The sequence below is a fragment of the Amblyomma americanum genome, chromosome 6 (genome assembly GCF_052857255.1).
Source record: "Amblyomma americanum isolate KBUSLIRL-KWMA chromosome 6, ASM5285725v1, whole genome shotgun sequence".
Classification (NCBI taxonomy): domain Eukaryota; kingdom Metazoa; phylum Arthropoda; class Arachnida; order Ixodida; family Ixodidae; genus Amblyomma; species Amblyomma americanum.
The window spans coordinates 12,147,577-12,174,850 of record NC_135502.1 but is presented as its reverse complement, the minus strand read 5'-3'; the positions used below and the strand labels follow the sequence as shown (position 1 = coordinate 12,174,850).

At 46.7% G+C, this 27,274-nt stretch overlaps 1 protein-coding gene across 1 annotated transcript in view; it reads right to left on the bottom strand.

Moving 5' to 3' along the window:
* Window positions 1-791: 791 nt before the first annotated feature.
* Window positions 792-27,274, bottom strand: part of LOC144094553 (uncharacterized) — a 59,768-nt gene continuing 33,285 nt past the window's right edge. The window contains exons 12-23 of the mRNA XM_077628471.1: window positions 25,853-25,993; window positions 22,119-22,160; window positions 16,665-16,751; window positions 12,401-12,469; window positions 11,209-11,298; window positions 9,854-9,984; window positions 7,312-7,335; window positions 7,200-7,223; window positions 5,287-5,304; window positions 4,301-4,524; window positions 2,728-2,856; window positions 792-1,073 (exon numbers count right to left, since the gene is read on the bottom strand). Coding sequence (XP_077484597.1) covers window positions 2,729-2,856; window positions 4,301-4,524; window positions 5,287-5,304; window positions 7,200-7,223; window positions 7,312-7,335; window positions 9,854-9,984; window positions 11,209-11,298; window positions 12,401-12,469; window positions 16,665-16,751; window positions 22,119-22,160; window positions 25,853-25,993 — 978 coding nt within the window. The 3' untranslated portion in view covers window positions 792-1,073; window position 2,728. The remainder of the gene's footprint in view (window positions 1,074-2,727; window positions 2,857-4,300; window positions 4,525-5,286; window positions 5,305-7,199; window positions 7,224-7,311; window positions 7,336-9,853; window positions 9,985-11,208; window positions 11,299-12,400; window positions 12,470-16,664; window positions 16,752-22,118; window positions 22,161-25,852; window positions 25,994-27,274) is intronic.

Below are 27,274 nucleotides of genomic sequence, written 5' to 3'. Positions count from 1 at the left end.
CAAAAACTACCGCGCCCTCTCGCTAACCTAAGAGAATGATGCCCCTGTGAGACATGCGAGTCGGAGAGTCCGCATCCATGGTTGCGATCCTTCTCCAGTCCCCTGTGGTCCTTGGTGCGGGCACTGCCAAGGAATGTGCGGGGGTTAAAGTACAGCGCTGGCAGTGACGACGAGGCGGGGAGAAGTTTGTTTTTTCGTAACGCTAAAACATGCGGTCAGAAATGTCTACATCAGGGGCACTGGCGAAACAGGTACGCCACGGTGACTTGCACGTGGACAGGCGTGCGAGGTACACCAGAGCGATCAGCGGATTGGAGCGAGCCCTGTGGCACGTGGGACGACGCGCGCCAGCGGCAGCGCGATCACTCGGTCGTCCACGACATGCGAACACAACCCGCTCTGTATCTCGGAATGATGGCAGCCGCTTTCGTGATTTGGGGCGCTAAACTGCGGTTTGCAAACATCTCTATTTATGACCGTATCGGGGATTAAACTCTCTCCAGCACGAGTGAGTGGCAACCGAAGCTTATAGCTGTTACTAGCCGATGGCTCGAGGCCACACTTGTACAAGGTGGTCAAAGTCGGACTCATGTCCTCTACTGGACTGCCGTTGAAATACAGACCATCGTTGGCAGGCATAAAATCTATGCCCCTGTAGATCCCTCTTCGCGAGTCCTGGAAACATTTGTCCCCGATAGTGCATGCCGTAACGGGCTATAGTAAATGAAGCTCTTGAGACAAACCCACCAGGTTCAAGAAGCATATTTTATCAAGAAAAAGATATGGCGCTGTTCTGTTATTTCTGCCGCACTGAATGGGACTCTAGATCTGATTTATACCGCGCAGGCGCATTCGTCAACGGAGCGCAAGTTTGCGGCAGGGTATAATTCTGTGCTGTTCGAAATGCTAGTATTAAATTGCACATCACGTAGGCTGTATTAAAAAAAAAAACAATCTATACAACGTGCACGGTCTCCCATGCCAAGGGCAGCAGGGTGTGAGGACATCGGGTTGTTATGTGTTCAGGTTGCCCACTCTCTGTCCGGCCGGCTTGACATCCAGGAACCTGGCTCCTGTCAGGGACGCCATAGGAGAGTAAGAGTTAGGAAAGGTTCAATGTATTGTATAGGGACTACAAACGCTACGAAATTCGAATATTTGGAGAGTTCCGTGTGAGCTTGTGGATCAGTGTTCCTTGCTTCCTGGTAAGTGCATTGTGTGAGAACAACTATAGTATACGATGAGCACCAAAGAGAACTTAACACACACGTCGCTCAGACACCGCACAGTGCATGGCTTCCCGCACAGCCAAACGCGTAAAATCTGCTCAGTTACCCTTCCTTAGAATCACTTTATGGAACTCTTTGGAATCGAAAGAAATCTGCCAAACTCAGCAAGACAAATCATTCCCCTGCCTTCGGACCTGCATGCGCTTGTTAAATTGCCTTCAAGTCCCGAATTATGGAACCTCTTGCTGATAACCCGAATCGGCAGATTTTTACCCCCTGAATTCCGGAAAAATAAAAGCCTGAAACGAAGGGCCCTATATACGCCTAATATGTATAATATGCCTCGCGTGGAGCTATTGTAGCCCGAAAGAGATGCAGCCAACCACTGCATGCCGGTATTCATTCCAAAGGAAAATGTCGACCCACTTTGGAATCGATGACGTCGGGTGTTTGTGCTGTGGGGTGTTGTGTGTTTGTATGTGGGGTTTTGGAGGCGTAAGGGCTAAAACTGTGTGAAATGCCTGCCGATTGGCGAGTGATGTTTTAGTTACGCGTTACATATATACCTGATGTTTCAAGAAAGCCCGCGATAAATGTTTTTTTTTTTGCGGTATAGTGAGGCGTCTGCGGCATTGTAAACCATTGTTGGCAGACATTAAAAAAGAAAACACGTGAATCATGTTAACTATTTTCTAGTTATATAATTTCTACTAGTTAACTTTTAACTACTGTAGTTAGGCATCCAGTAGCAATTAGAGATTTGCAGCTGGGCGCACCAAAAGATGCGCGCTTCGAAAGCGCTTTCTTGCAGGGCGCAAAGCACCCGTGTTTTGAATTCTCGCTTTCAGAACGTATTGTTCGAACTTGGTCTCAAATGAAGCACCGCCACAAATAAAAAATGCAAGAATAAGTTTAAAAAGATCAGTGGACCAGAAACGAACCTCTGGAACATCTGCTGAATTTCGTGCGGCATCTCCAGTTTTCGGCACAGCAGAATTGGGTTATAGAGAAAGGTCACTTTCGGATAGGAATCGCGTGTGACCCGTTTTTTTAGGTAATCTGTTCGGGCTGCAAGAACGGGGTAAAATTGCAGGGGACACTTAGGGTCTGCCCTAAGTTTGCTCACTATCTGGTGGGCAGTATGTGATGGCGCCGCAAGGTCACGTGACCAAGGTGACCCACCTCCCTCCTATAGGTTGCTCTCTCGGCAACATCTGCCACAGTCATGCTCGTGACTTTTCGCTCACAACGCCGACGCCCGATTTTCTGGATAACGGGGTCTCTAACGCTATCGCGTTAAAATTTGGCTTTATACGAAATGGAAGGGTTTGAATATACACCGTGTCCGCGATGATGCAACATTGTTTACACAGTGCTGTGACCGCGCTCGACATGTGTGGTGCCGTTATGTTGTCGCCCGTCTCCGAACGACGCCGCAGCGCAATCTCTCCGTGCGTTGTAGCAAGTGTAGCAAGAGGCGTTGAATCGCACAGCGTACCTTACAGACGCAGGGCGTGGCCACGGGAAGCGGATTCATCCTCTGCCGAGCCGGCGTTGGCAACTTCTGGGCTCATAAAGCCGGACATCTGCAGTGCGCTGCGTAGGGGCCTCACTGCCGCGCGCGGAACTGCAACGCGCCCAAAGACAGTGATGTTGCTCGTTATTCTCCAGAAGGGCTCATGGACATGAGGCCTGCTTTGTGTGGCCTCCGCGTGCCACAGCACATGCGCTTCCTGGCAACCTGCCTCAGAGAAACATGGTCATGCCTCTTATCTCTTACCTTCCACTCTCGGAAACCTCAGTCGAACATCGCTCCGGAGAGCCGGCGAAGCTGGCAGCAAAATTACATATATAGGAAGCCGCAGCAGAGAGGTACACAAAGTCGGCGGGCTGACGCCTCCTCGAGAATCGCTAATTCATTTCTTTGTTTCCGGTCTCCAGCACAACAGAACTTACAAAATAGTGCTGTTCGTAAGTGGTATTTGTAGACATATGCTTACCCATGCACGCACTACAAACCGTATGTAGTGTGTACCTACAAATCTGTCTCCCTCTTTTAGAGCCTTCATTCGTTTCCTCACAGCGCAGATAGGGTGTCCGCTGCTTTCGTCTCTCCTTTTTTCATAACCCCTCCCCTTTCCTCTGCATGACTCGCCAGTCCCCAGCTCACAATGGTAACAGATGACGCTCCTCTTATGGCGCTGGTTGCTACCGCATGATATGACAGGTGCCGACGCATATGCTGAATTCACAAAGAGAAGGCTTAACTATATAGTCATTACCACTTCATCGGTTACATTGGAAATTGGGTGCATTTGTACCATCGATCCACGTGTTCGGCAAAAGCTGTACTCTAGTCTTATTGGACTAGTCTTTATTGGACGGCAAGCAAGGGTCTCGAAGATCTATAACTGTACACAGGTTCGACGCCAGTGAAGAGAAGCGTTCGGCTTATGATCGGCAACAGCATCCTTGTGAGGCCGCATGCGAAGGCGAGAAGGCCGAAGAAAGGCTATCGAATGCCGCCTTAATATACCGTATATGACTTAGCTGAGATCAATCTATAGAGCCGCTAGCAGCGTGTGAGACTCGTCCTAGAATGTGCTCCGATGGTCCTGCTCCAGCATTTCACGCGGCACCCAATATCGGGCTGGTGCATGATAGCCTTAGCCCCTATGTGCCATAAAACTCAAGACAGACCGCGAATTTGTTTCCCTGTGCCGTTGAGTCTGCATCTTGCATTGAAGTATAATCGGCTCTTACCCAGCTCTCGTTTTTTCCTTTCTCTCCTTCCGTATTTCCCGATGTTGTGTGGCCAGGCATGGCTTCCACCAAGCTTCCCCAGGTCACGTGACGATAAGCAGATTAGGTGAACCTTGTTCTCTGGGGCCCTACTTTTTGTACCCATTCATACAATGTCTCTTCACAGACGCAGCAGTATTTGCTAATAAAACAAGTATTTGCCGTCTTCCTGGACCAGCAGCATGGCGGCCAGTATGGCCTCGGTTCGTTATATAATGTATAGGCCGTCTGCATAGGCTGATAAAAACTTTGTTCAGCGAGGAACGCACCGGCGGGTTTGAGCGTCACCACCCGGCGGAAGGGCGATTCCTTTCCCCTGGGCACCTTGGGGTCGTCCACGCCCACGCGCCTCACCACGGACGTCGGGATGATGCGCGCCAGCTGCGAGCTGCCGCTGTCCGCCGACACGGCCGGCAGCGCGGACGGCGCATCCAGCGTGTCGAAGCTCATCACCAGGCAGCGCGCATCGCGGCTCTGCTGCAGCAGGTGTTCCCTGCGTGATTAAGCGAGGACTGACATGTTTGCACGGGCCCTCCTTGCCTACCAGCAAGAAAGAAAAAACTTGCACGATAGTAGCCACTCTGTAACGCGAGTTTCAGCGACAGCTAGGTTTGAGGTGGTGAATATTCTCTGGAATATTCTCTGGACAGTGCTCAACACGTCGCTATGCTGTCACTCATGACGCGAGAATTTCGCACTACTCACGGTGGCGCGTTGCAGTGACTTCATGCATGGCGTAACTACATGCGGACGAATCAGAGTGGTGCGGCGTTAGGTCAACGCCTGCGCCGTAGTACCGGGAAACGTGGCCTTAACAGCTGTCTCAAGACGTGCAAGCGCTTTGGTAGCTCGCGCCTTATTCCGGCCTCGTCGTTCAGCTGATGCGGCCGTCTCTAATTATTACCTTGCTCCATGGGGAGCTTGAGGATAACAGCAGACATCAGCAGCGTTACAGCGAAACAAAGTGCACGCATACACACTCGTAACGACGAAGAGCGTCGCCATTATGGTTTTAAATCGATTATTTGACTCGCTGAGCCGCTCTGTTCGGATCTCCCATCTCTGAAGAGTGGAACGAGAGATGTTTTTAGACTCTGCTGAATCCAACCTAAAGCCTCTGAGGCAAAAGCAGAGTTTATAGCAATAACGAAAATCTCATCCGACATAGCGAGCACGGATGCCGAGGAGCCCAAGGTGCATACGTCCTGTGGACAAATGAGGTGCTCCGGTGCACCGACAGGTCATGTATACTTACCTCACTTCCTTGATTCGCCTGATGGGATAAGGCAGACTCATTTTAAGAAGCAAGAACAAGTAAATACCGCTTATTAACAGCAAAGCTGTTAGTGCATGGCTCACTTGTGGAGCTAGCGGCGTCACTGGTTCATGCAACACGTTACATCAATTGACTGATCACGTGACCACGATGTCAAGCCACGTGATCGATAACGTCAGCGGCAGCGAGCGGCCGTCTCAGTACGCTTCTCACAGGTGGTGGGATATCCTCCTCCTCATCGTCATCAGCCTGATTACGTCCGCTGCAGGACAAAGGCCTCTACTATATCTTTCCAATTAAACCGGTCCTGTGCCAGCCTCGGCAATCTCATTCCTGCAAACTTCTCAATCTCACCCGCCCATCTTACTTTATGCCGTCCCCTGCTACGCTTGTCTTCGCTTGAAATCCAGTCCGTTACCCTTAACCATCGATTATCTTGCCTTCACATTACATGCCCTGCAAAATCCCTCTTCTTCTGTCCTCATTGTAAGGCTGCTGAACCCTTTTCGTTAGCCTCAACGTTTCTGCCCCACAGGTGAATACCGGTAAGATACAGCAGTTTTATACTTTTCTCTTCGAGGATAATGGTAAACTGCCGTTCATGATCTCAGAGATGATGCTAAATGCGCTCCACCCAATTCTTGTTCTTCTAGTTATATCGTCTTCGGGCTCCGGATCTGCGGTGACTACCTACCTAAGTAGACATATTCCCTCCCCACTTCCAGCGCCTCGCTATCAATCCTAAAGTGCGGTTCCCTTTCGAGACTGTTGAACATAACACTAGCTTTCTGCGAATTAATTTTCAGTCCTACCGTTCTGCTTTGCAGTTCATCCCTTGAGTTACTTAAAGTGAGGAAATGCCGTTAGCGAACATCAGATTATCAATGTATTATACATTAACTTTTATACCCAACTGTTCCCAATCCAGGCCTGTAAACTGGCAGTGAATAGCAATGGAGAGGTCGTGTCTCCGTGCCTGACACCCTTCAATATTTGAGTTTTATTTCTCTCTTTATGAAGGAGTGTGGTGGACGTGCAGCCGTTATAGATATCTTCCAGTATGTTTGCATAGGGCTCTTCTAGACCCCCAATTCCATAATACCTGCATGACTGTTGAGGTTTCGACTGAGTCAAATGCTTTCTCGCAATCAGTGAACGCTTTATATAGGGTGTTGGTTATACTCTGCGCATTTCTCTACCACCTGATTGATAAAGTGAATGTGGTCTATTGTCGACCTTCCTTTACGAAAGCCTGCCTGATCATTTGGTTAAGTCTAAGGTGGTCCTGACTCTATTACCGATTATCTTAGTAAATACCTTGTACGTAGCGAACAGTAAGCTGATCGGTCTGTAATTCTTCAATTCCTTATCGTCCTGTTTCTTATGGGTTAAGGTGTTGCTAGCGTACTTCCAAGATACCGGTACTCTCGAGGTCATAAGGCATTGCGTGAACATGGTGGCTAGTTTTTGTAACACAGTCTCTCCACCATCCTTCAATAGATCTGCTTTCACTTGATCCTCGCCAACTGCTTTCCCCCTTTTGAGTTTCTCCTAAGGCTTTCTTTACTTCCTGTTTTGTTGCGGGCGGGATGCCCAGTTGCTGTGCACTACTTCCTCTCTCATTACCGTACCTATTACATTAGCAACTGTTTAGATTTGTGTAGAACTCTTCGGCTGTACATTAAATATCGTATCCATAATGCTAATCACATTGCTGTCCTTGTCTCTTAGTGCCTGCACTTGATTTTTGCCTACGTCTAATTTCCTCTTGTCCGCTGTCTAAGTTTCGCACATCTGAACGTGCCCTAGGGAGGAGGTGGGTGGTCACCCCCTCTCCCTTTCTTCTTAAATGCGCCTCTGATCGAAACACTTGTACCGTAAGTTGTACTCACTTCAGATGTTTCTCCTGCTTGATTCTAAAGATGAATAAAAATGAGTGGTACAGGATAAATGCCCGAACGTGAAGAAAAGAACGCGTGTACAGTAGGACGGTGTTCTACACACCTGGCTTCTTGCTCGCCTCGAACACTGAAAGGGCGGAAGTAAAAAAAAAGAATAATCAGCAAATAGTTAGTAATGCTTGGCTTACTGACCGACGAAATATCAAAACAGGACGATTTCGGTACAGGAGCGATGCAGTAAGCACAGAGTGTCGCACTCTTGCGTAGTGTATAGGCTCTATACAGCGGGCCGTACCAGAGTCCTTAAAGTAATATGGCTCTCTACTTTTCTTTTTCTTCTGAGTTATCGTTTCAGGGCAATTTTCAAGCAAACTATCATACATATCATAAAACTAAAAAAAAATATTAGCCAACCGGGGTTAACACGAGAACGCCGATTGCAGGGAGATCGGTGCAACTATTCTCGGATGGCAAATTTATTCCAGGGGCCCTATACTATATTACAGAGTCCTCTTTTAAAAGACGGCGATGGGGTTTCACGACGTAAACACATGACTTATCGGAATGACTTCTTAAAGGGACACTAAAGGAAAATAGCACATTTTGCAATGTGGAGAGAGCATTTTGGAACACTACCAATGATTTTTCTGGGCGAAAAGGTGGCCGCGTTCCTGAGAAAATCGCAAATGAAATTCCCTAAATCTTTCTACACTCAAATCGCCAGCAAAACTTCCTCACGTCGACGCCATTTTTAGGACGTCGTCGCACTTCGGCTCCGCGGCCTACCGGAGCGAGAATACTAAGCCCGCGTCACGTGACGTTAAGCCAACTGCATCCCAATTCGTGGCATGCATTAGCGCTCTCATGTGCTACGCTTTTTCCGTGTTCACTCGAATCTACCGGCAGTGTGGGTTTCGTCGATGGGTCAGTGTCCCGCCCACGTGCGGACGTCACCAGGTTGGCGGTTTTGACGACAAAAGCCGCACAGCAAACGAGTGGAGCGATCTGGGACAGTCCTATTTCCGCGTCAATCGAAGGCGCACTTTTAACATTGTTTTCTTCCGCGTTTAGCCTGACTCACCGACAGTGTGGCCTTTGCGATCGATGAAATAGAGCAGTACCGTTCATTTTTGGATGCGCTCTCGTTGCCGTTTTCAGCGAGAGACAGCGCAGAGGTGGCGTGTGAAGTCATTTCTTGTTGGACATGTTGCCGCATCGAGTTAAGGATCAGCGTTCGTGCGCGTCACGTGGTTGTTGAACTCAAGAACAGGAGTGGAAAACGTACCCTGGTGTGGATACAAGAACTTTCAGTGCCGACAAGTAATAATCGCGAAATAAAAGAAGGGGACAAGAATGAAAGCTGGCATTCGTAAGTTTGCATCAGCACACGTTTCACCCATTCCTCACGAGTAATGTGCGGAGACAAATCCCGAAGTTATCAATGCTGTTATATGTGGTGTGCTTGTCGTTTCGAAAAGAACCTGAACTTATTTGTAACAATGCAACGAGGTATAGTAAGCGTGCGCCGTGCTTGTCCGTTCGTCTTAGGCGGGAAGAATATTTCGTCGCAAACGGGAATAATTTCGCCGCTGCACGCACTGTGGCGGCAAGGTATTCGTTTGTTCTTGTTCCTTGATACCCTGGTCACTTTGACGGTGACTTATAGCTGGTTTCTCTTTTTTGTGGTCATGCTGATCTCGTTCTTTGCGCTGTGCGTATTAGTGGCTATAGGCGATAACGAAAACGTTCTTCCTTTGAATTAGTGCTGCATATTAAAGCGGATTGACGATTAAATGCAGCTGTTTCTCAGTCGGTGTAGCAACAGTAATTTTTTATTGTGACCCTTCATCTTGGGCCCCCATCTTGATGTTTTCGGCTCTTTCCGAGAGAGAAAAAAAAACAGTTTACAGTGCCGTAACTACTGAGGCGGAGTACTATTGCCGTGGGACGCAGAACGCGGGTCTAAATTCTTTGAGAGCCAGCATCTTGGCGCGTGCTTACTCATGTGCATACGAACTCTCGCACCACATGCTTTTAAAAAGAATTACAAGTGCACTGCCAATTAGACGCGGGCGGTTCTCCGATGGTACTTGGCCACTGCCGTCGAAATAGCGCCGTACGAGAAAGCTGGTTTAATGTTTATGGAGGTTTAACGTCGCAAAGCGACTCGGGCTATAAGGAACGCCGCAGCGAAGGGCTCCGGAAATTTCGACCACCTGGGGTTTTTTAACGTGCACTGCCATCGTACAGTACACGGGCCTCAAGAATTTCGCCTCCATCGAAACTGGACCGCCACGGCCGGGATCAAGCCCGTGTCTTTCGGGTCAGCAGCCGAGAGCCATTACCATTGAACAGCCACGGCAGCGTTGTACGAGAAAGCGATGAACCAATCGTGGCGAGACGCAGTTGCAGGAATGCGCAAATGATGGCGCCAAATGTATTTCACTTTACGTTCACTTATCATTGCTCTGTCTTAGGTATCAATTACATATTTGCTATCACGCGACACTAGCCTATCAAACTACCAAAGTAGCTTGGCTTAGTATTCCACTTTAGTGTCCCTTTAAGTAGCGCAGCAGCGGAAGGCGTCACAAATTTGATGGCCGAAAAAGAAAGCCCAGGCCTCGGAGGGAAAGGAGACGCACTCTTCGTCGGCTGGCTGGCCATCCACCAGGTAGTGGCGCATGCGCAGGAAGTACCGGGAGATCATCAGCGTCACCGGAATGGCCGCACACATGCTGAGCAGGCAGCACACCAGCGACAGCCACAGGCCGTTCTGCAGCGGGTGGCAGTGTGCAACATACCCTCAGTGCGCCGCCTCTGCAGAGGCCCGCCAAATAATAATAATAATAATTGGTTTTTGGGGAAAGTAAATGGCGCAGTATCTGTCTCATATATCGTTGGACACCTGAACCGCGCCGTAAGGGAAGGGATAAAGGAGGGAGTGAAAGAAGAAAGGAAGAAGAGGTGCCGTAGTGGAGGGCTCCGGAATAATTTCGACCACCTGGGGATCTTTAACGTGCACTGACATCGCACAGCACACGGGCGCCTTAGCGTTTTGCCTCCATAAAAACGCAGCCGCCGCGGTCGGGTTCGAACCCGGGAACTCCGGATCAGTAGTCGAGCGCCCTAACCACTGAGCCACCGCGGCGGGTCGAGGCCCGCCAAACTAAACATCTGGCCTGGAAGAAAAAAAAAAGTTCAATTTGTGGGAGAGCTCTGAAGTTTCGTTTTCGAGGCCCGCCAAACGAAAACGAAACTTCAGAGCTCTCCCACAAATTGAGCTTTTTTTTCTTCCAGGCCACATGTTTAGAAATTTGTGGAAACTGAGATTTACTTGCAAAAACCGCACGGGGACTTCATATTTGCTCGCACTCCGCGAAGGCTAGGAGGACAAGGCCGTTATAAAGCATGAAATACTTTTAGTTCCCGTTCCCTGCAAATCTAGGCGAACATCGTCCTGGAGCTGCGGCGAACCAGAGGTTGGACATGACGCCGAACCTGAAACAAACTTTGTGGATTTTTCCCTCCGAATGGTTATTTGCGGGCGGAAGCGTGCTGTACACCCTTTTTGGTCCACCCTGCATGCGTACCGTAAGATGCCAGACAAGAAATATATTAAGGGATGCGGCTGGAATGCGAATAGAATTTACTTGCGACTGCCATGAGATCAGCGTATGATCGCCAGCAGCAACAGTGAACTTCACTTGCATGTTTGGGAATTAGCTGGCATCCATGCAATGCGTTCAGAAAGATTCTGCATGGAAGCAGTAACGCGGAGTACACCTTTTACGTTCATTATTTTACTCATTCAGACGTATAGGAAGTTGAGAAAATTGGAAAATTTGCGTTACTTTGAGCTATGTTTATCACAATCCACCTCCACCAAAGATTGCCCCAATTCTGCGTTTATACACGGATAAGTTGAGGAAATCCGGAGCAACGTCCAGGGACAAGTCGCGATTGTTTTTGGCTCAAGTGAAAAGGTACTTGTTCTCACCATGTTGTCCGAGACTATTCTACATGCCACCAGGAACCCTATGGAAGCCACCCTCCGAGCCGCAGTGCAGTCTCCCACGTTGTTCTTGAGCTGGAACATCCCACTGGTACAGTTATATATGCAGCTCTGGAGATAACTGGGTGGAGGCCCGAAGACGAGGTGCACTGCAAATGCTCACAGTCTGCCGGTGCACATTTTTGATTCGCGATCTTAATATGCAAATCACAATTTTTTAGGCAGATATTTTATGGCACACTAATGCTCTTACTTCCAGCACTGGAAGGAAGCACGCCAATGGAAAGCACGCTTTCCAATGGCGTCAGACTCTTCTCTGCAACAGCCTGTTTATGTACGACTTGTCGCACCAAATAGTGTCTATTGCCTGTCGCGCCACGGTAAAGCTCTGAAACAAATCCACGGCGCCTATTCACGTCCCCTATGCCAGCAGGGTCTGTGGATGAACGTCCCACAAATGGGAATTTTATAGAAGTGGTGATATGTAAGAGAATTAAGGTGAAGCTTGCAACTATTATTGATAGTCTGGAAACGATAAACGGAGGTGTTATAATAACCGCCAAAGCGGCCCCCGCAAGGTCGTTGTGATGTGTAGGCAAGAACACTTTCCAGCCTCGCACAACTATTTCGATAACTGCCTTAGGTTCCACTCTAGCAGCAAGCGAAATGGGACACCGGCTCGACTTCAGACTGCTAAAACTCCTTCAGCCATCACGTCACGCGGCAACCGAGCAGAAGGCGCAAAGTGCACAGGTACTGAAAGTAAACGTCGTACTAAATTATTCAAATTAAACAACTACTTAAACATTGCGTACTAAATTATTCAAATTAAACATCTACTTATGCGTAGGACGAAGTTTAACAAGGACAGGAGAGCTTCATCCCGCTGACCAATGATCCAAAAAGAGGGCTTGTCATTGTTTAGCAAGTCCAGACTTGCCAGGACTTGCTAAACAAAGACAAGTCCTGGCAAGTCCTCCTGTCGTGGCATAAGCCAAAGGTTCACAATTCATCTTCCTTTTCAACTTTTTTTTTGAAGGGGGAGGTGACTGTGAGCTACTTTTATTCGAATGAGCCAAGAGTTGCCAAGTGCTCTTGTTGACCCTATACTCAATCAAATAACAGTAACTCATAGTACCCCCCCCCCCTCCACTTCCACCCGCCCTGCTTCACGTACCGAGTCTTTGGCTTGCCTTCTTATCTCTTCTGCCTTCCACAGCGAGTCGTTTAGAAACTGGTTCAGTTCCTGGAAGCAAAAGTGTCAGGTTTATCGTCACGTTGGAAATATTTCTAGAGGCGGAATTCGTTCCCTGTACTGAGAACAGTTTCACGTTCGCGCACCACTGCATCAGGTTCAGTCTCGGCGAGAAGTACTCAGGCCTCTGGGTTCGCTGCTGAGCCGTGCAGTGGCGCCACGGAAGTTCAGAACGACGGGGGGCGTGAGAACAAAAGTTCTCGCCCTCCAGAAGCGGGGTATAGCAGCAGCCGCACCCACACGCGACAGCAGCAATGCTCTAGTTGGATACAACTCAAGGACGAAGCGACAAATGCCCCTCAAAGGAGGCCGTCCAGCCAATGGCGTCGACTAATCTAGTGACGTGGTTACCACCTTGGACATGCAAGTGTGACATCGCAGGGAGTGGTAAATGAAAGGAGATCAACAGCGGCTCAATTACATTATCTGCGGAGTTACGAGAATCAGCCGTCGCCAATAGCTGGCGGGCCTCCTTTTACGGGTATCTGCCTTTTCCTACTTATATTGCGCAAAGAGCTTTCGTCCAAGAATAGTGAGAACAGCGTGCCTTAATTTCGAGCAGCGTTGACTGTACAGCCTTTGTCAAAAGTTTAGAGTCCTAGGATGTCTGCATCTGAGACGAGTAGTGGGGCTTTTGTAACATGCGTAGAAGTCCTAACATTCGGAGTGTAATGACCAAGGTTGTTCTTACACTCAAGAGATTTTGAACGCTGGATATATGTGACGAGCCACACGCCTTGGCCAAGAAGCAAAACATTGTGACCTCTAAATTTTTGGCAAAGGCTGTGCATGCTCTGTAGTAAGGTGGACAATTGGGCGAGTTCGTGTCATGCCTTGCTTCTTCCTTTCGTCTTCGTCTTCCGCGCTACCTTCACTATGAATGTACATATCCTACAGCTGGCTGCCTCAACAGCAGATGCGCCTTAGACTGCTTCAAAGATACGGAAACAGATTTATGTTGGTGCAATAAGCGGAAGGTAATAACGGCGCCCGATTAGTTGGCGGTACGTATTGTCCACTGGAAGTTCTTTGTAATCATTTCTATTCATTGCGCGCACCCACTGGTGCACACGGTAGTATTATTCAAGGGAATGAATTAAATTATATGTCCCGAACCCCACTCACTAGCGATTGCCCCGTTGTTTGCGATTATGAATTTTTTCCGATGTATAATTATAGATGTGAGAAGGGTAAGTTGCAGGGTTTGCTGGTTTTCAGACATCATGGGATAAGCAGCGCTTGCAGACGAGGACAATCAAGGAAAAACGTCGGAGTGAAGGAAAGTTGTGTGTCCTTTTTCCTTTACTGTCCTCGCCTGCAAGCACTGCTTATCTCATGGTCCTATAGCAGTTGATTACAGTGGTATTATTTCCTTACCTAAATACAGAATTTTTCTTGCTGTGCAAGTATCGATCGTTTCAATTCGAAATTTTCAAAAGTTACAGCTACATATTCAGCACTAAATTTTGTTCGAAATTCATGCACAAGCTTCACAGTCTTGCTCGCTTCAAAGCGGACACTGGAAGATGTGGAAGGTGGTTCCCTTACTAATATATGAGACAGCACACAATGACCCCGTAACCATCGATTTATTTCACTAACTAATTCTCTCTACAAGGCTTTTTCAACAAGTTACCGTCACCCGCCTTGCTTCCATTCTTCATGATTTTTTTTTTCACATCTTACCAACGCAGTTTCGAAGATTACCTGCAAAGCTTTTTCAATGGGTTACCGACTCCCATTTTGTTTCCATTCTTGAGTGCAATATTTTTTTTTCACACCTTCCCAACATAGTTTTGAAAATTCTTTCTCCTCCGAAGCACAGCTTCTATCTGTTGCAAGCTGTACGTTTCAGGCAGTTGAGAACTATAGTTCAATAGGTCGCAATATTTTTTTTTACTTCTTCGGAAGGTTTTGGTACTGTTTCTTATCATTTACCTTTTCTTAAAATCTGTGCTCTTAACAACAATGACATAGGTTAAGTGCTTTTTATCTAACCATTCTCAGCATTACTCCTTTTATGACCGTGATTCCCTTCCTATTCCGGTTGTGTGCCGCAAAGTTCTTTTTGGTCACTTCTGTTCTTATTTCTTTAAACAATCTACCAGCACATTTCACTTCTATAGAAGTTATTTGCTGAAGAGTATGTCACCAGTCACGTTATTTCTAATCCCTTTGACAGTGATGTTTTACAAGCTGATCTTACCACAATGTCTTTCTCATGTGTAGGTGAGTTCATGAAGCCTGACTTCACTAAATCTAAAAAAAAGCAAGTTTTCTGCTACTTGTGCGGTGATCTTGCCTCTTTCTTCTCAGGAACTCTTCAGTAGCGTCGGCAACATTATACAATTACCTAAGTCATCCACATCACACATATCTCCTGGCAAATGCTTTTTCGACCCCGGATAACCGGATGCTTGGATTCCTATGCCGCGATTTTTCATCTGCCAATGCACCCGCTAAACGTCCTATTTGTAAAGCACCATTAAAGCCGGAAATTGAGTATAGATGCTCACTTTGGGATACCGCTCGCCTCCCTATCACAAGCCATAAAATATATTCAGAAACGCACCACCCGCTTTGTACCGCATGATAACTCCTCAAAAGCCGGAATCCCATCATTAATGAAAATAACCAACCGCCATACATTCGCTTGAGGCCATCACCATTTAATTTACTACAATAATACCTTTACTTGCCGCTTGCTTCTTCCCCTGTACAAATTACAACTGGGTGTTGTTATTGACCCTCACCTAAAATTCTGTTACCATGTAGCGAAAGCTTGCAAAAAAATTTAGTATGAATTACGCGCACTAATCAAAGCTCGAAATTATTTCCCTATACGTGCATTATTATCCTTTTACTACGCATCCGCCCATAGCCACTTAAACTAGGCCATCTCACCCTGGGGTAACGCTTATCATATTCATCTTTGGCTCTTAATAAAACTTCAAAAGCAAGCCATACGCATCATAACCACTTGCCCTCGAACCTCACCCTTGCGCAATATGTTCTTAGATTTAAACGTTCTACCCATCTCCGCCATTTATGTTTATAATATTCGTAATTTATCTTTAAAATTTTTCGCGACACGATCATAAACAACAATGTCACATGGTTCCCGCTGCATAATTTTCAGCTACTTAAGGTCAGAACTGAGTGCGGAAACATTGCCTTCAATTCAACTACAACATATTTTGGAATTCTTTGAATTTGGACATCAAGCAGACATACAGTTTCTTTGCTTAAGTACAAATTAAAAGCTTTCCTTCTCATTACACTAATGTTATTTATCCTATGTATCATGACATCATACAGTGTGTTATTTAACTTTCTTCTGTGTTTTTATTTCTTGTATTTAAATCTATCGGTTTTGAGCTTCACACTGTGTACCTTGTTATTGTCTGTGCTGCTTCGCAATATAATTTCTGTGCACCTATATCTTTCGCATTTTGTTTCACATTTTACTTAGTAATAGTCTATTGAAATTTATTCTCATAGGAGGTCCCACATGCGGTCTTGTACCATGGGACCTCTCGTTGCATATTGCTGTAACTTGTAATAAGTGAGTAATTACTATTTGGCATCCACCAAAGCGCAGCCATACGGCTTCAAAGTAAAGCTATACAGCTTTCTCAGAAACTTCGCTGTTTAACGAAAAATTCATCCTGGTCCGGGATTCGAGCCCAGGACCGCCGCTTCACCGGAGCAGTCGCTCTACCAACTTGAGCTAACCGGGACGGCACGCTTATATGGCAGGGCGAGAGCGAATTAATAACTCTAAGCGGGAGTAGTGTTATTCAAATGTTTAGGGGAATCCCCCAAGGTGGGGGATTCTTGTAACCTGCTTTGGATTCTCATATAAACGTTTAGTTTTAACTATAACGTGTCACTCCGCATCGACAACCAGTTTAAGGTACGGTTTCCGTCATACCGCACCGGCATTTGTATGAGTTTGTTCATTCCTCGCATCACAAATGAGTAAAATCACCTATCTGCCTCCATCGCCACCTTAGTCAAGGCGCCAAGAAGTGTGCCTACGAATTTTTTTAGCGCGTCTCTGTTTTTTCCTCGAGCCTCGAGGGAACACAAATGAAAATAAAAATATATTTTCATGCAAGAGCAACGAAATAAATTAAAAGGAGCTGGGTAGATTCGAATCACTACCTGGGCTAGCACGACTCACCTGGGCAATGGCCACATCCACATCAGATGTCGAGCCCTTTGAAGCGAGAAGCTTACTGGCGGAATCATTTGCAGTCTTTACCGAATCCTGCGATTAATTCAGAGATTCAATAAAACATTTTGCTGGGCGAGTTGGTTCATTTTGCTCGAGGGGATGCTTGTAGCGCGACAAAAAACACAAGGGACAGAGACGAACGGGACAAGCGCCTTGCTCGAGGGGATGCTTGTAGCGCGACAAAAAACACAAGGGACACAAGGTGTTTTTTGTCGCGCTACAAGCATCCCCTCGAGTAATTCAGAGATGTAAGACATCTGTGTGAAGCGTTGTGGAAAATATCCGGAATTCAGCAACAACAAACAAACAAGTCATCAAGTTATCTAACTTGAATCCATAAAGAATTCAGTGTCTGCCATTTGAAGCTTTAGCTGTGCACCGCACACCGGATGTCATCAGTAATATCAGTGTAAGTAATTCGCAAAACAGCGGACGACGGGAACAGTATAAAGTTCTCCATGGCTGGAAAAGATGAATAGGATTGTGCAAGATTAAGCAAACTGATATTTCAGGACACAGAGCTTTGCGTACACAAACATAACAACATATGTCTTTCGTGACAAGCGTTCATTTCTAGACTGAAAGTTTTGCGCCATGTGGAATATCTTCAAACACATAAGCCCTTGAGACCAAGGGAGGCGTCAGTCACCTTCGAGCAATGGCTACCCACTGCGGTGGCGTAGTTCTGCTGCTGAGCACGAGGTTTGTGGTTCGAATCCTTGCCATAGCAACCGCATTCTGCAGGGGCGAAATGCAAAAGCACCTGTGTTCTGTGCGCGAATTCAGCGCAACGTCAATCCTGTAATGCCCAAGCACTGAAAACTTCGAAAAAATGTTGCGAACCACTAATGGCTTCTTCACTAAATAAATGTAAAAAGACTGGAAGATTTGTTTAGGAAGAGGTTATCGCAACACAAATAAACTGAGCTAGTTTTGATAATTTCGAATGTATATGGACATTAAAAAAAACTTTGGTCGATTTGGGTAGTCAGGCCAAATGAGAACTAGGTGCGCTAGCAGTTCGGTTTTCCCTTCGGTTCCGGTGTTAAGATCCAGTGTTCTGTGGGCGGCAGTTGTTTGGATAGCTGTAATGGGTTAATGTGCATATAGTATGCGGAATTGGTCATTATTTACACTCATAAATCCGTTGGAGTATTCCTACCACTCCTGGCACAGTGATGCAGCAGTCAAGCAATGCGACACTGCCCTTCTATGGCAAGTACTGCCATCGGTGGGACTTGGTTGCTTGGGTTGGGTTGCGCCTCAGGTTGCTCTTCCCGAGCAACAGACAGACAACGGCTAAATGCGGGAAATTGCCACTAAATGTACTAGCGCACTAAAACTGGAGGGGACACTTAAGCACCGCCTTGAACGTGCATCACACTATAGCGTAAAAAGGTCCCTTCAGTGGCCCGGGGTCTTCACCGCGTATCACTTCGCAGACGCAAACACTGTTCTCTCTTTCACCCTAACATAGCGCTTAACGTACACTTAACGATACAATGCGATAGCATATTAGAGATCCCTCAAGCTCAAGTGCTCCTTTGCAGCCAAGATTCTGTCTACATGCCCTTATATGAGGAATTGGCGATTCTCGACTCTGTATTCATATATCTCTGGGAGTAGCCATACCACATCTAGCGGTATCAAACGAGCCAGACGTGCTGATCACAATAGCAAAGACTGCTTATTCGGCTGAAGCGGGCGACTCTCGTTTCGACTCGTTTCGATGTACCTAAGGGAAATAACGTCAGCGTGCCGTAAGTATAGAACTAAACGAGGCAGAGCTTTAGTATAGCGCTCCGAAAACGTTAAACATGGCCTAGATTAAATGGAGGCGGAAGGCCATTTTAAAATGGTCGCCACTGCCACTAATTTGCCAAAATATTATACATAAGTGTTTTTCACAGGCAAGTAACACAGTAAAATTTATTTCCTCCACCAAAACGCTCAAGTAATATTTCGACTATCAGGTTTGTGAAATAAGAGACGTAAACACACTGGCGTCATCTGGTTAAGACAACGATGAGTACAAACCACTGGAGCAGGAATACCTTCCATCACACGACATGTAATGCTCAAAATACTCTTGTCAGTTATGCAATTGACATAAATTGATGTGTTCAATTATTGAATATATGAGACATCGTGGCAAAACTTATTTATGTTGTGCTCCGAGCAGTTGCAGCAGAGTCAGCGCAGCGGGAAGCCCCATTAGGTATGAGCCAACCAGAATCGAGAGTGTCTACTATTACAGCTTACACTTTGTCGTCGAAGCAAGGTCAGTCATAGCCAAAGGCAACAACACCAAACTGAAACACGTGCCGATCAGAACGACTGCTTATTCGGCTGTAGACGGCGACTCTCGTTTCGATGGACGCCGCCATGTTTCACGCCACCGATGGTCCCTTGGCGCAAAGGAGTGAATTGCAAGAGAAGGCAAAAGCAGCAGGGGTCAGCAGAAAGTTGGATGGGCGGATGAGATTAGAAAGTGTGCGAGACTGGAATGCCACAGCTGGTGCAGGACACTGTCAACTGGAGATAGCGGGAGAGGCTTTTGTATTTCAGTGGATGCATAACTGACATGATGCTGGTGGCTATGGTTCAACACAACCAAACATTCGCCAAACATCTTCCGTACTGAGTAGCCCAGCGAAACGTAACAAAGGAAGCCAGCCAAAATCACGGACGCTTCTTGTCACTCGTGATAATATAGCAATACACAATCCATTTCGTAATGCGCTAATACATATCCGTGAGGGCCAGCGCGAAATTTATTGGCCCCAAGGATGTGTTTGCGCCCACAAAACGTTAGAGCACGTTTGTTTATGCGTCGTGTCACGGCCTTGTTTGAGGAATATTTGGCGACAGCACAATGCTCAAAATGGCCAATGCCGCCCTGCATTCACAGTGCAGCTCCTTTCCTTGCAAGGCCTCCCCATCCTCCCGGCATATATAATTCGCGTGCTGAAGCGATATGAGTCGCCGCACTGTTAGGGCACCCTACTCGGCAGATGACGCTTTGATATACTGTCTTTCTTCTTTTATGACGGGCTCGTGAACGTGCTATCACCCCGTATCGTACAAGGAAGCCTTCAAGCGGCGTCCTTTCACTCACAGTTACGTAACGTATACGCCGCTTTGACGTTACTCACAGCACGAAGGACGGCAAGCAATCAAAAGAAGCCCACGAATGATGGGCACAATAGAATGTCTCAGCGCTCTTTCAAAGAAGGAGCGAACACTGGATTAAATTATAGCCCTGCAGTTTTTTTGCGACTGTCAGTTGATGCTGGAAAAGTGAAAGTGCACCCTTGCTTCAGCGCAGTGGTTTTCGGGCATCGGGCTGTTCAAAAGTGCTGCTACTCTCGTGACGCCACTGCGACGTTCCGTCTTACAATATACAGAACACGCCGCCGTTTGAACGGTATATCTTCGGCTTGTCTTCCTTGCATGGTGCAGCACACTGCAGCACCGGTTGTCACGCGTCGCCACGAAGTTTATCTTGACTCGTGGATTTAGTTTTAACTACGCACAGCCCCTGCACTGCTCCCTACCCGGACGCAGGGCGCTCCAGGAGTCCGGGGGTAACGCACCGTCAACCTGCTTCTGGATTGAACAGGAGACTCTGAAAGACCAGACTGGGCCACATTTGTTTTTAAAAGCGAGATCTGTTCTACGGAGCTCTTGCAGAGTTGTTCCAAGCGTAGTCTGGGACCAGCCAGAGCGCAACTGGTATGACCACCGCAGTGGTGGCCTATAGTGGCTTGAGCACCCGCCTCGCATGCGGGAGGTGCGGGGTTCGATCCTCAGTGCCGCCGGGTACCCACCGGTGATACAATGGGTACAAGGTCCCCTGGCCTGGTGCTCGGCTTATTCAGGGTGAAATGCCTGGGAGATAGGTCTTTGACCCCACCTTGAGAAATTGAAAAATACTTTGTGTCATGGCTCTCTTTGGCCGTAGATGCCCTTGCGCCATAAAAATACATAATCACCATCACAACTGGTATGACGTCATCGACGAGAGCCGAGAAAGAGCGGGTGGTGCAACCAAGGTCAGTCACTGACGTCGTGGGCGGGACGTCATAGCGCGCAACTGCATTTCTTCTATTATTGTGGCTGACTCCCAACAGAAGTAAGAGGCCCAGGCTCGTCGCAGACGCTCTTTTTCAACACAATGTTAGGGGCATTAATAATCTCTAGCTGATAAATGCGCTAAGCCACTAGGCATAACTCTAACAATTTCCCCCTTACAATATGCCCAAAATTAGGACGAGATTTTCCTAATACGTTCGAAAAAACATTAAAGCCGATTTTTTTTATTTGAAAATATTCCGCCGTGCGCAAACCTGTTTGCCGCGAACCAAGCACGTTTCTGTGAACGAATAAGAACATGCAATAACTATAGCAAAACTACGAAAACAAAACATTGAAACTGATTGTTTTATACCATGATGTGGCTGATAAACGCAATAAAAATCTTGTGGAATAATTTTATTTGAGGCACATTCTATCTGTATTTTGTTAAAACGTGGCTCCTCTGAATGTTCTGTAAATAGTTTGTGTACATTACCTCTCCCCCTATCCTCTCTTCCTGTCCCCTCACCTCTTTTATTTCATTTCTCTATTCTGCCTGCTGTCCTTTATTTCCGCTGCCCCAGCTCAGGTGCTTCAGTATCGATGACAGATGCCGGGGCTAGCAAAAATCTTTTCCTTCCTTTCATTATTATTTTAATAAAACCGCTTACTACTACTACTCCTCTGAAGCATCTGCGTAGCAGAAACGTCATAAATGGAAACATCTGTTCAGGTACAAGATTACTATCCAGATCAAACTTCGAGTCAGCCTTGTTCAGTGTTAATTAGACGATTAGGCGATACCACGATAGAGAACACACAACTGCAGGAAAACATGTGCACTGCTGTTCTGAAAACCGTGACACCACTGCCTTTAGGACAGAGCCTTCGGCCATTTGAGAAAAATAAATTTTGTACAGAAACGCCAGCACCTAAATGCAGCAAAACTACTGAGCATAATTAACTTACTAAACCCATAGTGCGCACTACCGACATCTGACGCCGGGACATTTCTCACCCTCGCTAGGGCTTCCGAGTTTTTGGCTTCGTTACCGGTCAGTCAAGCTGGGTTTTCAATATTTGCTGCGCCACTGTGGACGCTGCAAGTGATTGCCTGCAGACGCTCCCAACATCAAAGTACGTCACGTGCCGCGACTGCTGCATTATCTGAGACAAAACAAACGTTCAATATAAGAATTTATTAACCCGGCACTAACTTAAAACGGCCAGTAAGCTCGTGTAAAAGCATTCAGTTGATGTCATATATTTGCTGCTTCTGAGATGGCTATAGACACCCGTTATTGAGAGTACAAGTACACTTACCAAAAATCTGTCAAACGCCTTCGACGCGGTACTAAGCTTCAGCTGAAAAAAAGAAAGCTTATTTAGTCGGCCGCCATCAAGTCTGCGCAAGACTCTTGGCTTGTGTAACCAGGAAAATTTCTATTTAAACAGGCTTAAGATATCTCCGCCAGGTCTCCCCTCCGGCTGAGAATACAGAGTTCATTTTACGTTCTAGGTTATTCTTTTATCACTCTCCCAATTTTTTAAATGTAACTCACTGCTGCTAACTGTAACTCTTCTTCAGCTCTCGTATTCATAGCCGCCAGCCTTCGCAGCCATTGCCACCAAGATCTAGTGTTTAGGAAGCCGACTTCTCTATGCAGTTCACCCAAACTTTTGCAGCCTACACTCTTAAGAAAAAGGTCAGAGAATTCACTAACTACTACCAAATACTTGCCACACAGACCACTACGTTCATAGTAACTGGAGATATTAAAAGTAGAACTAGTGAAAGTCACTACCTTAAGAAGCTAGTGAATAGCACTACAGTGACGAACAGAAAGGCAATGCTATTTACGAAGAAAATCGGTAGAAACCGTTTTCGCATATGTTCTTAGGTTTTAGAACTGTGTGTTCGCTTGCCTTGTTATTTTGGGTACACACTCGAAAAATAAAAGAAGCATACGTTCAATGCGACCAATGCCCGACACCAGTGAGAGCTACCAGGGTGTGCTAGTTATGAATCACGCGCACTGGCTAGGGAAGGAAATAGACGGGCTCGTTTTGACATACATGAAGGAGCCAGCAGTCAGCGAAACCAAGCAGCATAAGGGATGACTTTTTTAATTTGCGGTTTTCATCAATGGGAGATAAATAGCGTATATATTTTATCGCTTAAAGGTCAATTATTATTAAGCAGAGGAAAAAAAAAAACCACATGCCGACCGTGGAATCCGAGCTCACAACCTCCGAATTTCGCTGCCTGTTGGCTTCCTTCATGTATGCAATAACGAACCCCTCATTATCCCTTCCCTTGTCTGCTCAATATCTTAACGAGGGTCTCGGTAATGGCAGTCTTGATGCCGTAGGTAGCATAAGAGGGTTCTCGAACAGCTTCCGCCCTCACCGTTCGATCACGTTCCTACGTGGCACTCGCGGTTTAACAGGACTTCCTATGTCCTCCGCTATGGACGAGGGTGGCGCTGGTGAACACTCTCAAGGTTCGGTTACAGTACTCATAAATACCCCCGAAAGCAAAAAGGTTGGACAGCTGTCGCCGTAGCTCAGTTGGTAGAGCACCGGACGCGAAATTCGGAGGTCGTTGACTCGAATCCCACTGGCACAATGTGGTTGTTTTTTCTTGCGCCTTCTAAAATTGATCTTTAAGCGATAAAATAATTACGCTTTTAATCTCCCATTGATAAACACCACAATACTTTTTTTTTAATCATCCCCTGGGCTGTTTGGTTTCGCTGACCGTTGGCTTCCTTCATGTACACTTTGGCTAAGGCATGCCGGGAATTGCGTGTACAAGTCACGCGAGGTGACGGAATCAGTCTACCGGGAACACACAAAGGTTTAGAATCGAAGAAAAGCACACATCAAAGAGCGTCACACAAGCGGGACAAGCGCACTGCGCGTTGCACGGGTAAATCTTTCCAAGTCTTATATACCTCGTAAATCTGCTTCCCAGTTACCGGTTAGTGGACCTTACCCGTTGAGCTAAGATACCAGCCTTAAATGTGAAGTTTCGATTGTAGAAACAGGTCAGTCTACCTAACCGCACGGCACTGCAGAAATGTTTAATTACAAAACCCCTTTATTCACACAACAGTCTGTGTCAATTATCTTCTATACGACTTTATTTTAGGGTTCAAAGAATGGTTACCAACCCCGTACTAACTAGCGACCATAGGTGTCAAAAAGTTAAGAAGGGCCGACTTTTACAAGCTACCTTGAAGAGGGTAGGTAGTAAATATTTAGTAAAAAGGTAACAAATGCAGTAAGAGTAACTCCTGCACTTACTACTTTTGTACTACCCCCCCCCCTTTTTTTTTAAAGAGCGCATGACGATTAACGCTGCCATTTTTATGAATAAGATGGTTTGTAAAGAATGTCCACTTCTCACTCTGTCAGCACAGCACATGTGGTCTCTGACCCAAAGTTGTGCGGTCCCCCCCTTTACCTCTCTGCATACTGAAAGTGCAGATTGAGTGTCTTTCTCAGGCAGGTAGCCTGTATGTGCAAAACGTTGTGACATCTGATGCGGCAATTCTGCGGAAGCACGATCGGTAAAATATAGTGATTCCTTTTCGAATCAGTGTCAGCTCTGAATACCGCGCCCCGCGCCATTGGCTGAAGCGGCACCACGGCCTAGGCTTCCTCCAATAGAAAGTGCGGACATGAGGAGTGGCGTCACTGCAGCCAAGAGGGAAGAGTGGGAAATGCAAAAATGGCATGGAATTCGATGCAAAAACGTTAAAATTATACTGGCATGTACTCTCAATGATTAGTCTGGTACTTTTACTCTCAAGTGTCAGGAAACTGACACTTGTCAGGCATACGCCCGTTTTGTACCGATAGCTACATTACGGTAGCATTTCGAGCCTTCAGCGTGGAAAAGCGCCGCCACCCCGTGGCTGCGCCGCCATGCTGTCACGTGGTTGGTCACGTGGTGCGGAGCAGCTGCCAGTGGCGCGGCTTCGTGACTGATCACGTGGTTCGTAACGTTTCGGTCTCGTGACCAAGTTCCACTCGGCCAGCTGTAGCTATCGCGTTACTCCAGGTTTAACCAGAGCTAAACCACCGCCAATTTTTTGTCAGCCTCTTATACTGACCTTCTTTCTTTCAAGTTGAGGCCTCACACACGCGACAGAATTAATCTGGGGGGCAAAGGTGTGCGGAAGCGGTTCGAGGGTGCTGGCGGGTATGTGGACAGCACCCCAGCTAGGGCAGTGGGGTGAGGAGGCAGCTGGTGTTTCTGGAGGGCAGCTCGGTTTCCCACTGCGCCTTTGAATTTGATTTGGCTGTCGCTTTTTCGTTCTGATGCTTCGCGGGGTTTTGTGGGTGTGGGCCATGGGGAGGTGCACGTAGGCGGGTTGGTGGCACTTCTGGAGGGTGAAGGTTCCGGGATGAGGTGGACAGGGGCAGCACACTAGATAGGGTGCGTGACAGGAAGTTGGTTGGTGGGTGGTGCTTCTGGAATAAGGAGGCTCCTCGCTTAGGCTGGAGGCTTCACCTGGCTTCACTTCAACAGACGTCAAATCTTCCGGGTGGGAGAGACACCAGCCCCGCTTTCGCAGTAAAAGACTGAACGGCTACAGAAGAAAATATCAAACGTGAATTTGAACGCCTTCTACTGAAATGCATGTTCACAGAAAGAACTCTACTCTGGTTTCCTCCTTTCATGAAACAAAGGGTTAAACATCTGTCAAAAGCCGCCGCGGTGGCTCAGTGGTCACGGCGCTCGGCTGCTGACCCGAAAGACGCGGGTTCTATCCCGGCCGCGACAGTCGAATTTCGATGGAGGCGAAATTCTAGAGGCCCGTGTGCTGTGCGATGTCAGTGCACGTAAAAGAACCCCAGGTGGTCGACATTTCCGGAGCCCTTCACTACGGCGTCTCTCATAGTCTGAGTCGCTTCGGGACGTTAAATCCCCACAAACCAAACCAAACATCTGTCAAAATCCTATACGTAACGCCAAGCACCGTTATTGCAAGCCATCCCTGGTTCTTTTAAATATCGTATTTTGTTAAGAACGCGGTCCGCTTTACCTGCTGTAGCATGTTGTCATTCTTAAGGCTGTCAATTATCTTCTTGGCACATTTGTTGATCACGTCGAGGGTATCGTTCTTAACGTATTCCTGCGAACTCTGCCAGTCCCCGAAGAGCTGCTTGCGGAAATGCTGCGCGTTCTGAAATAAGTAGAAAGAGCCAGAGATTATTACGAACGAAAATTAAGCGACGGTTACCCCTGTGTAACGCGAGATTCAGCGACAGCTGTTTAATACAGTGATATTCTTTATTCATGTTTTGGGTTATATTGGGTTTTGACACAGAAACAAGTAAGACTATCATACGCCAAACACAAGGCTGGAATTGTCTTTTTATGAAAGAGCTAGAATGTGTCCTGTTTTTTAAATATCACATTGTGAAGAACCTTTGAGCCTTTTTAAAATGTAATAACACTAGGAACATCAACTAGTGCATTTTCTCCCAATAGTAAACTAAGGTGAAAAGGGATGCATTCAGAATATAATTGTGACCAATGTTTATTCCTTAGGTTCTCGAGCTTTGACCACGAAAATGAAGTGCGGTTTATAGTGGACACTCGTGCGCACAGCTCGCACGTTGGTTTCTCTTTTTATGCGAGAAAAAAAAAAAACTGTGTGCCCAGTGAGAAGGCGGCATAAAATCACTTGAATAAAACGTTCTTGATGCATGCATGACTTCCATTGTTCTATTTGGGCTTTACTAGAGGCAGCTTATTATTTAATTCATTATTACATTAAGTCTGCTATTCAACTTTCAGCTTATTTTGTACTAATTTCGCGCAGCCTTTGTTGCCCATTTTTACTTTCCTGATTTTAATGTTCCGAACTTATGCAGCGCGCACATCTGCTTTCTCATTGCCACTAATTACTCGGCTCGGAACTAATAGCTCGGAACCAGGCAGAATTTTATGTTGCGTCCTTATGTTTATTGTTTACAGATTGTTTATTCGTTACTATTTCTTCTTCTCTGGTAGAGTGCGCATGATGTCACTGTGCTGTCACTCGCGACATCTTTGTGTTCAGACCTTTCAGCTTGGCGTGTTGCCATGGCGAGTTGCACTGAAGTCATGCGTGACGTCCCTACGTGCTGACCAATAGGAGTGGCTCGGTGTTATGACAATGCCGACGCCACAAAACCGAGATATGTGACCTTAACAGATGACGCTGCAACATATTTTAGCGACCATTTCGCTGGGTAAAATCTACATGTAGACTAGAAGCCAGCAACAGATATAAATAACGCAGAAGTGGAACTATTCGGAGCTCTATTTCTTTGCACAAGTCACATGCAGTTTTAGTTAAGGCTGCTCATGCTCGGCGCCATTCGTTGTGCACACCTACCCACTCCTTCGTTCGTACATGTTTCCTGGCTATGCTTTCCATCTTTCTCTTCTATCTTTCACCCCATCACGGCTCTCTTGA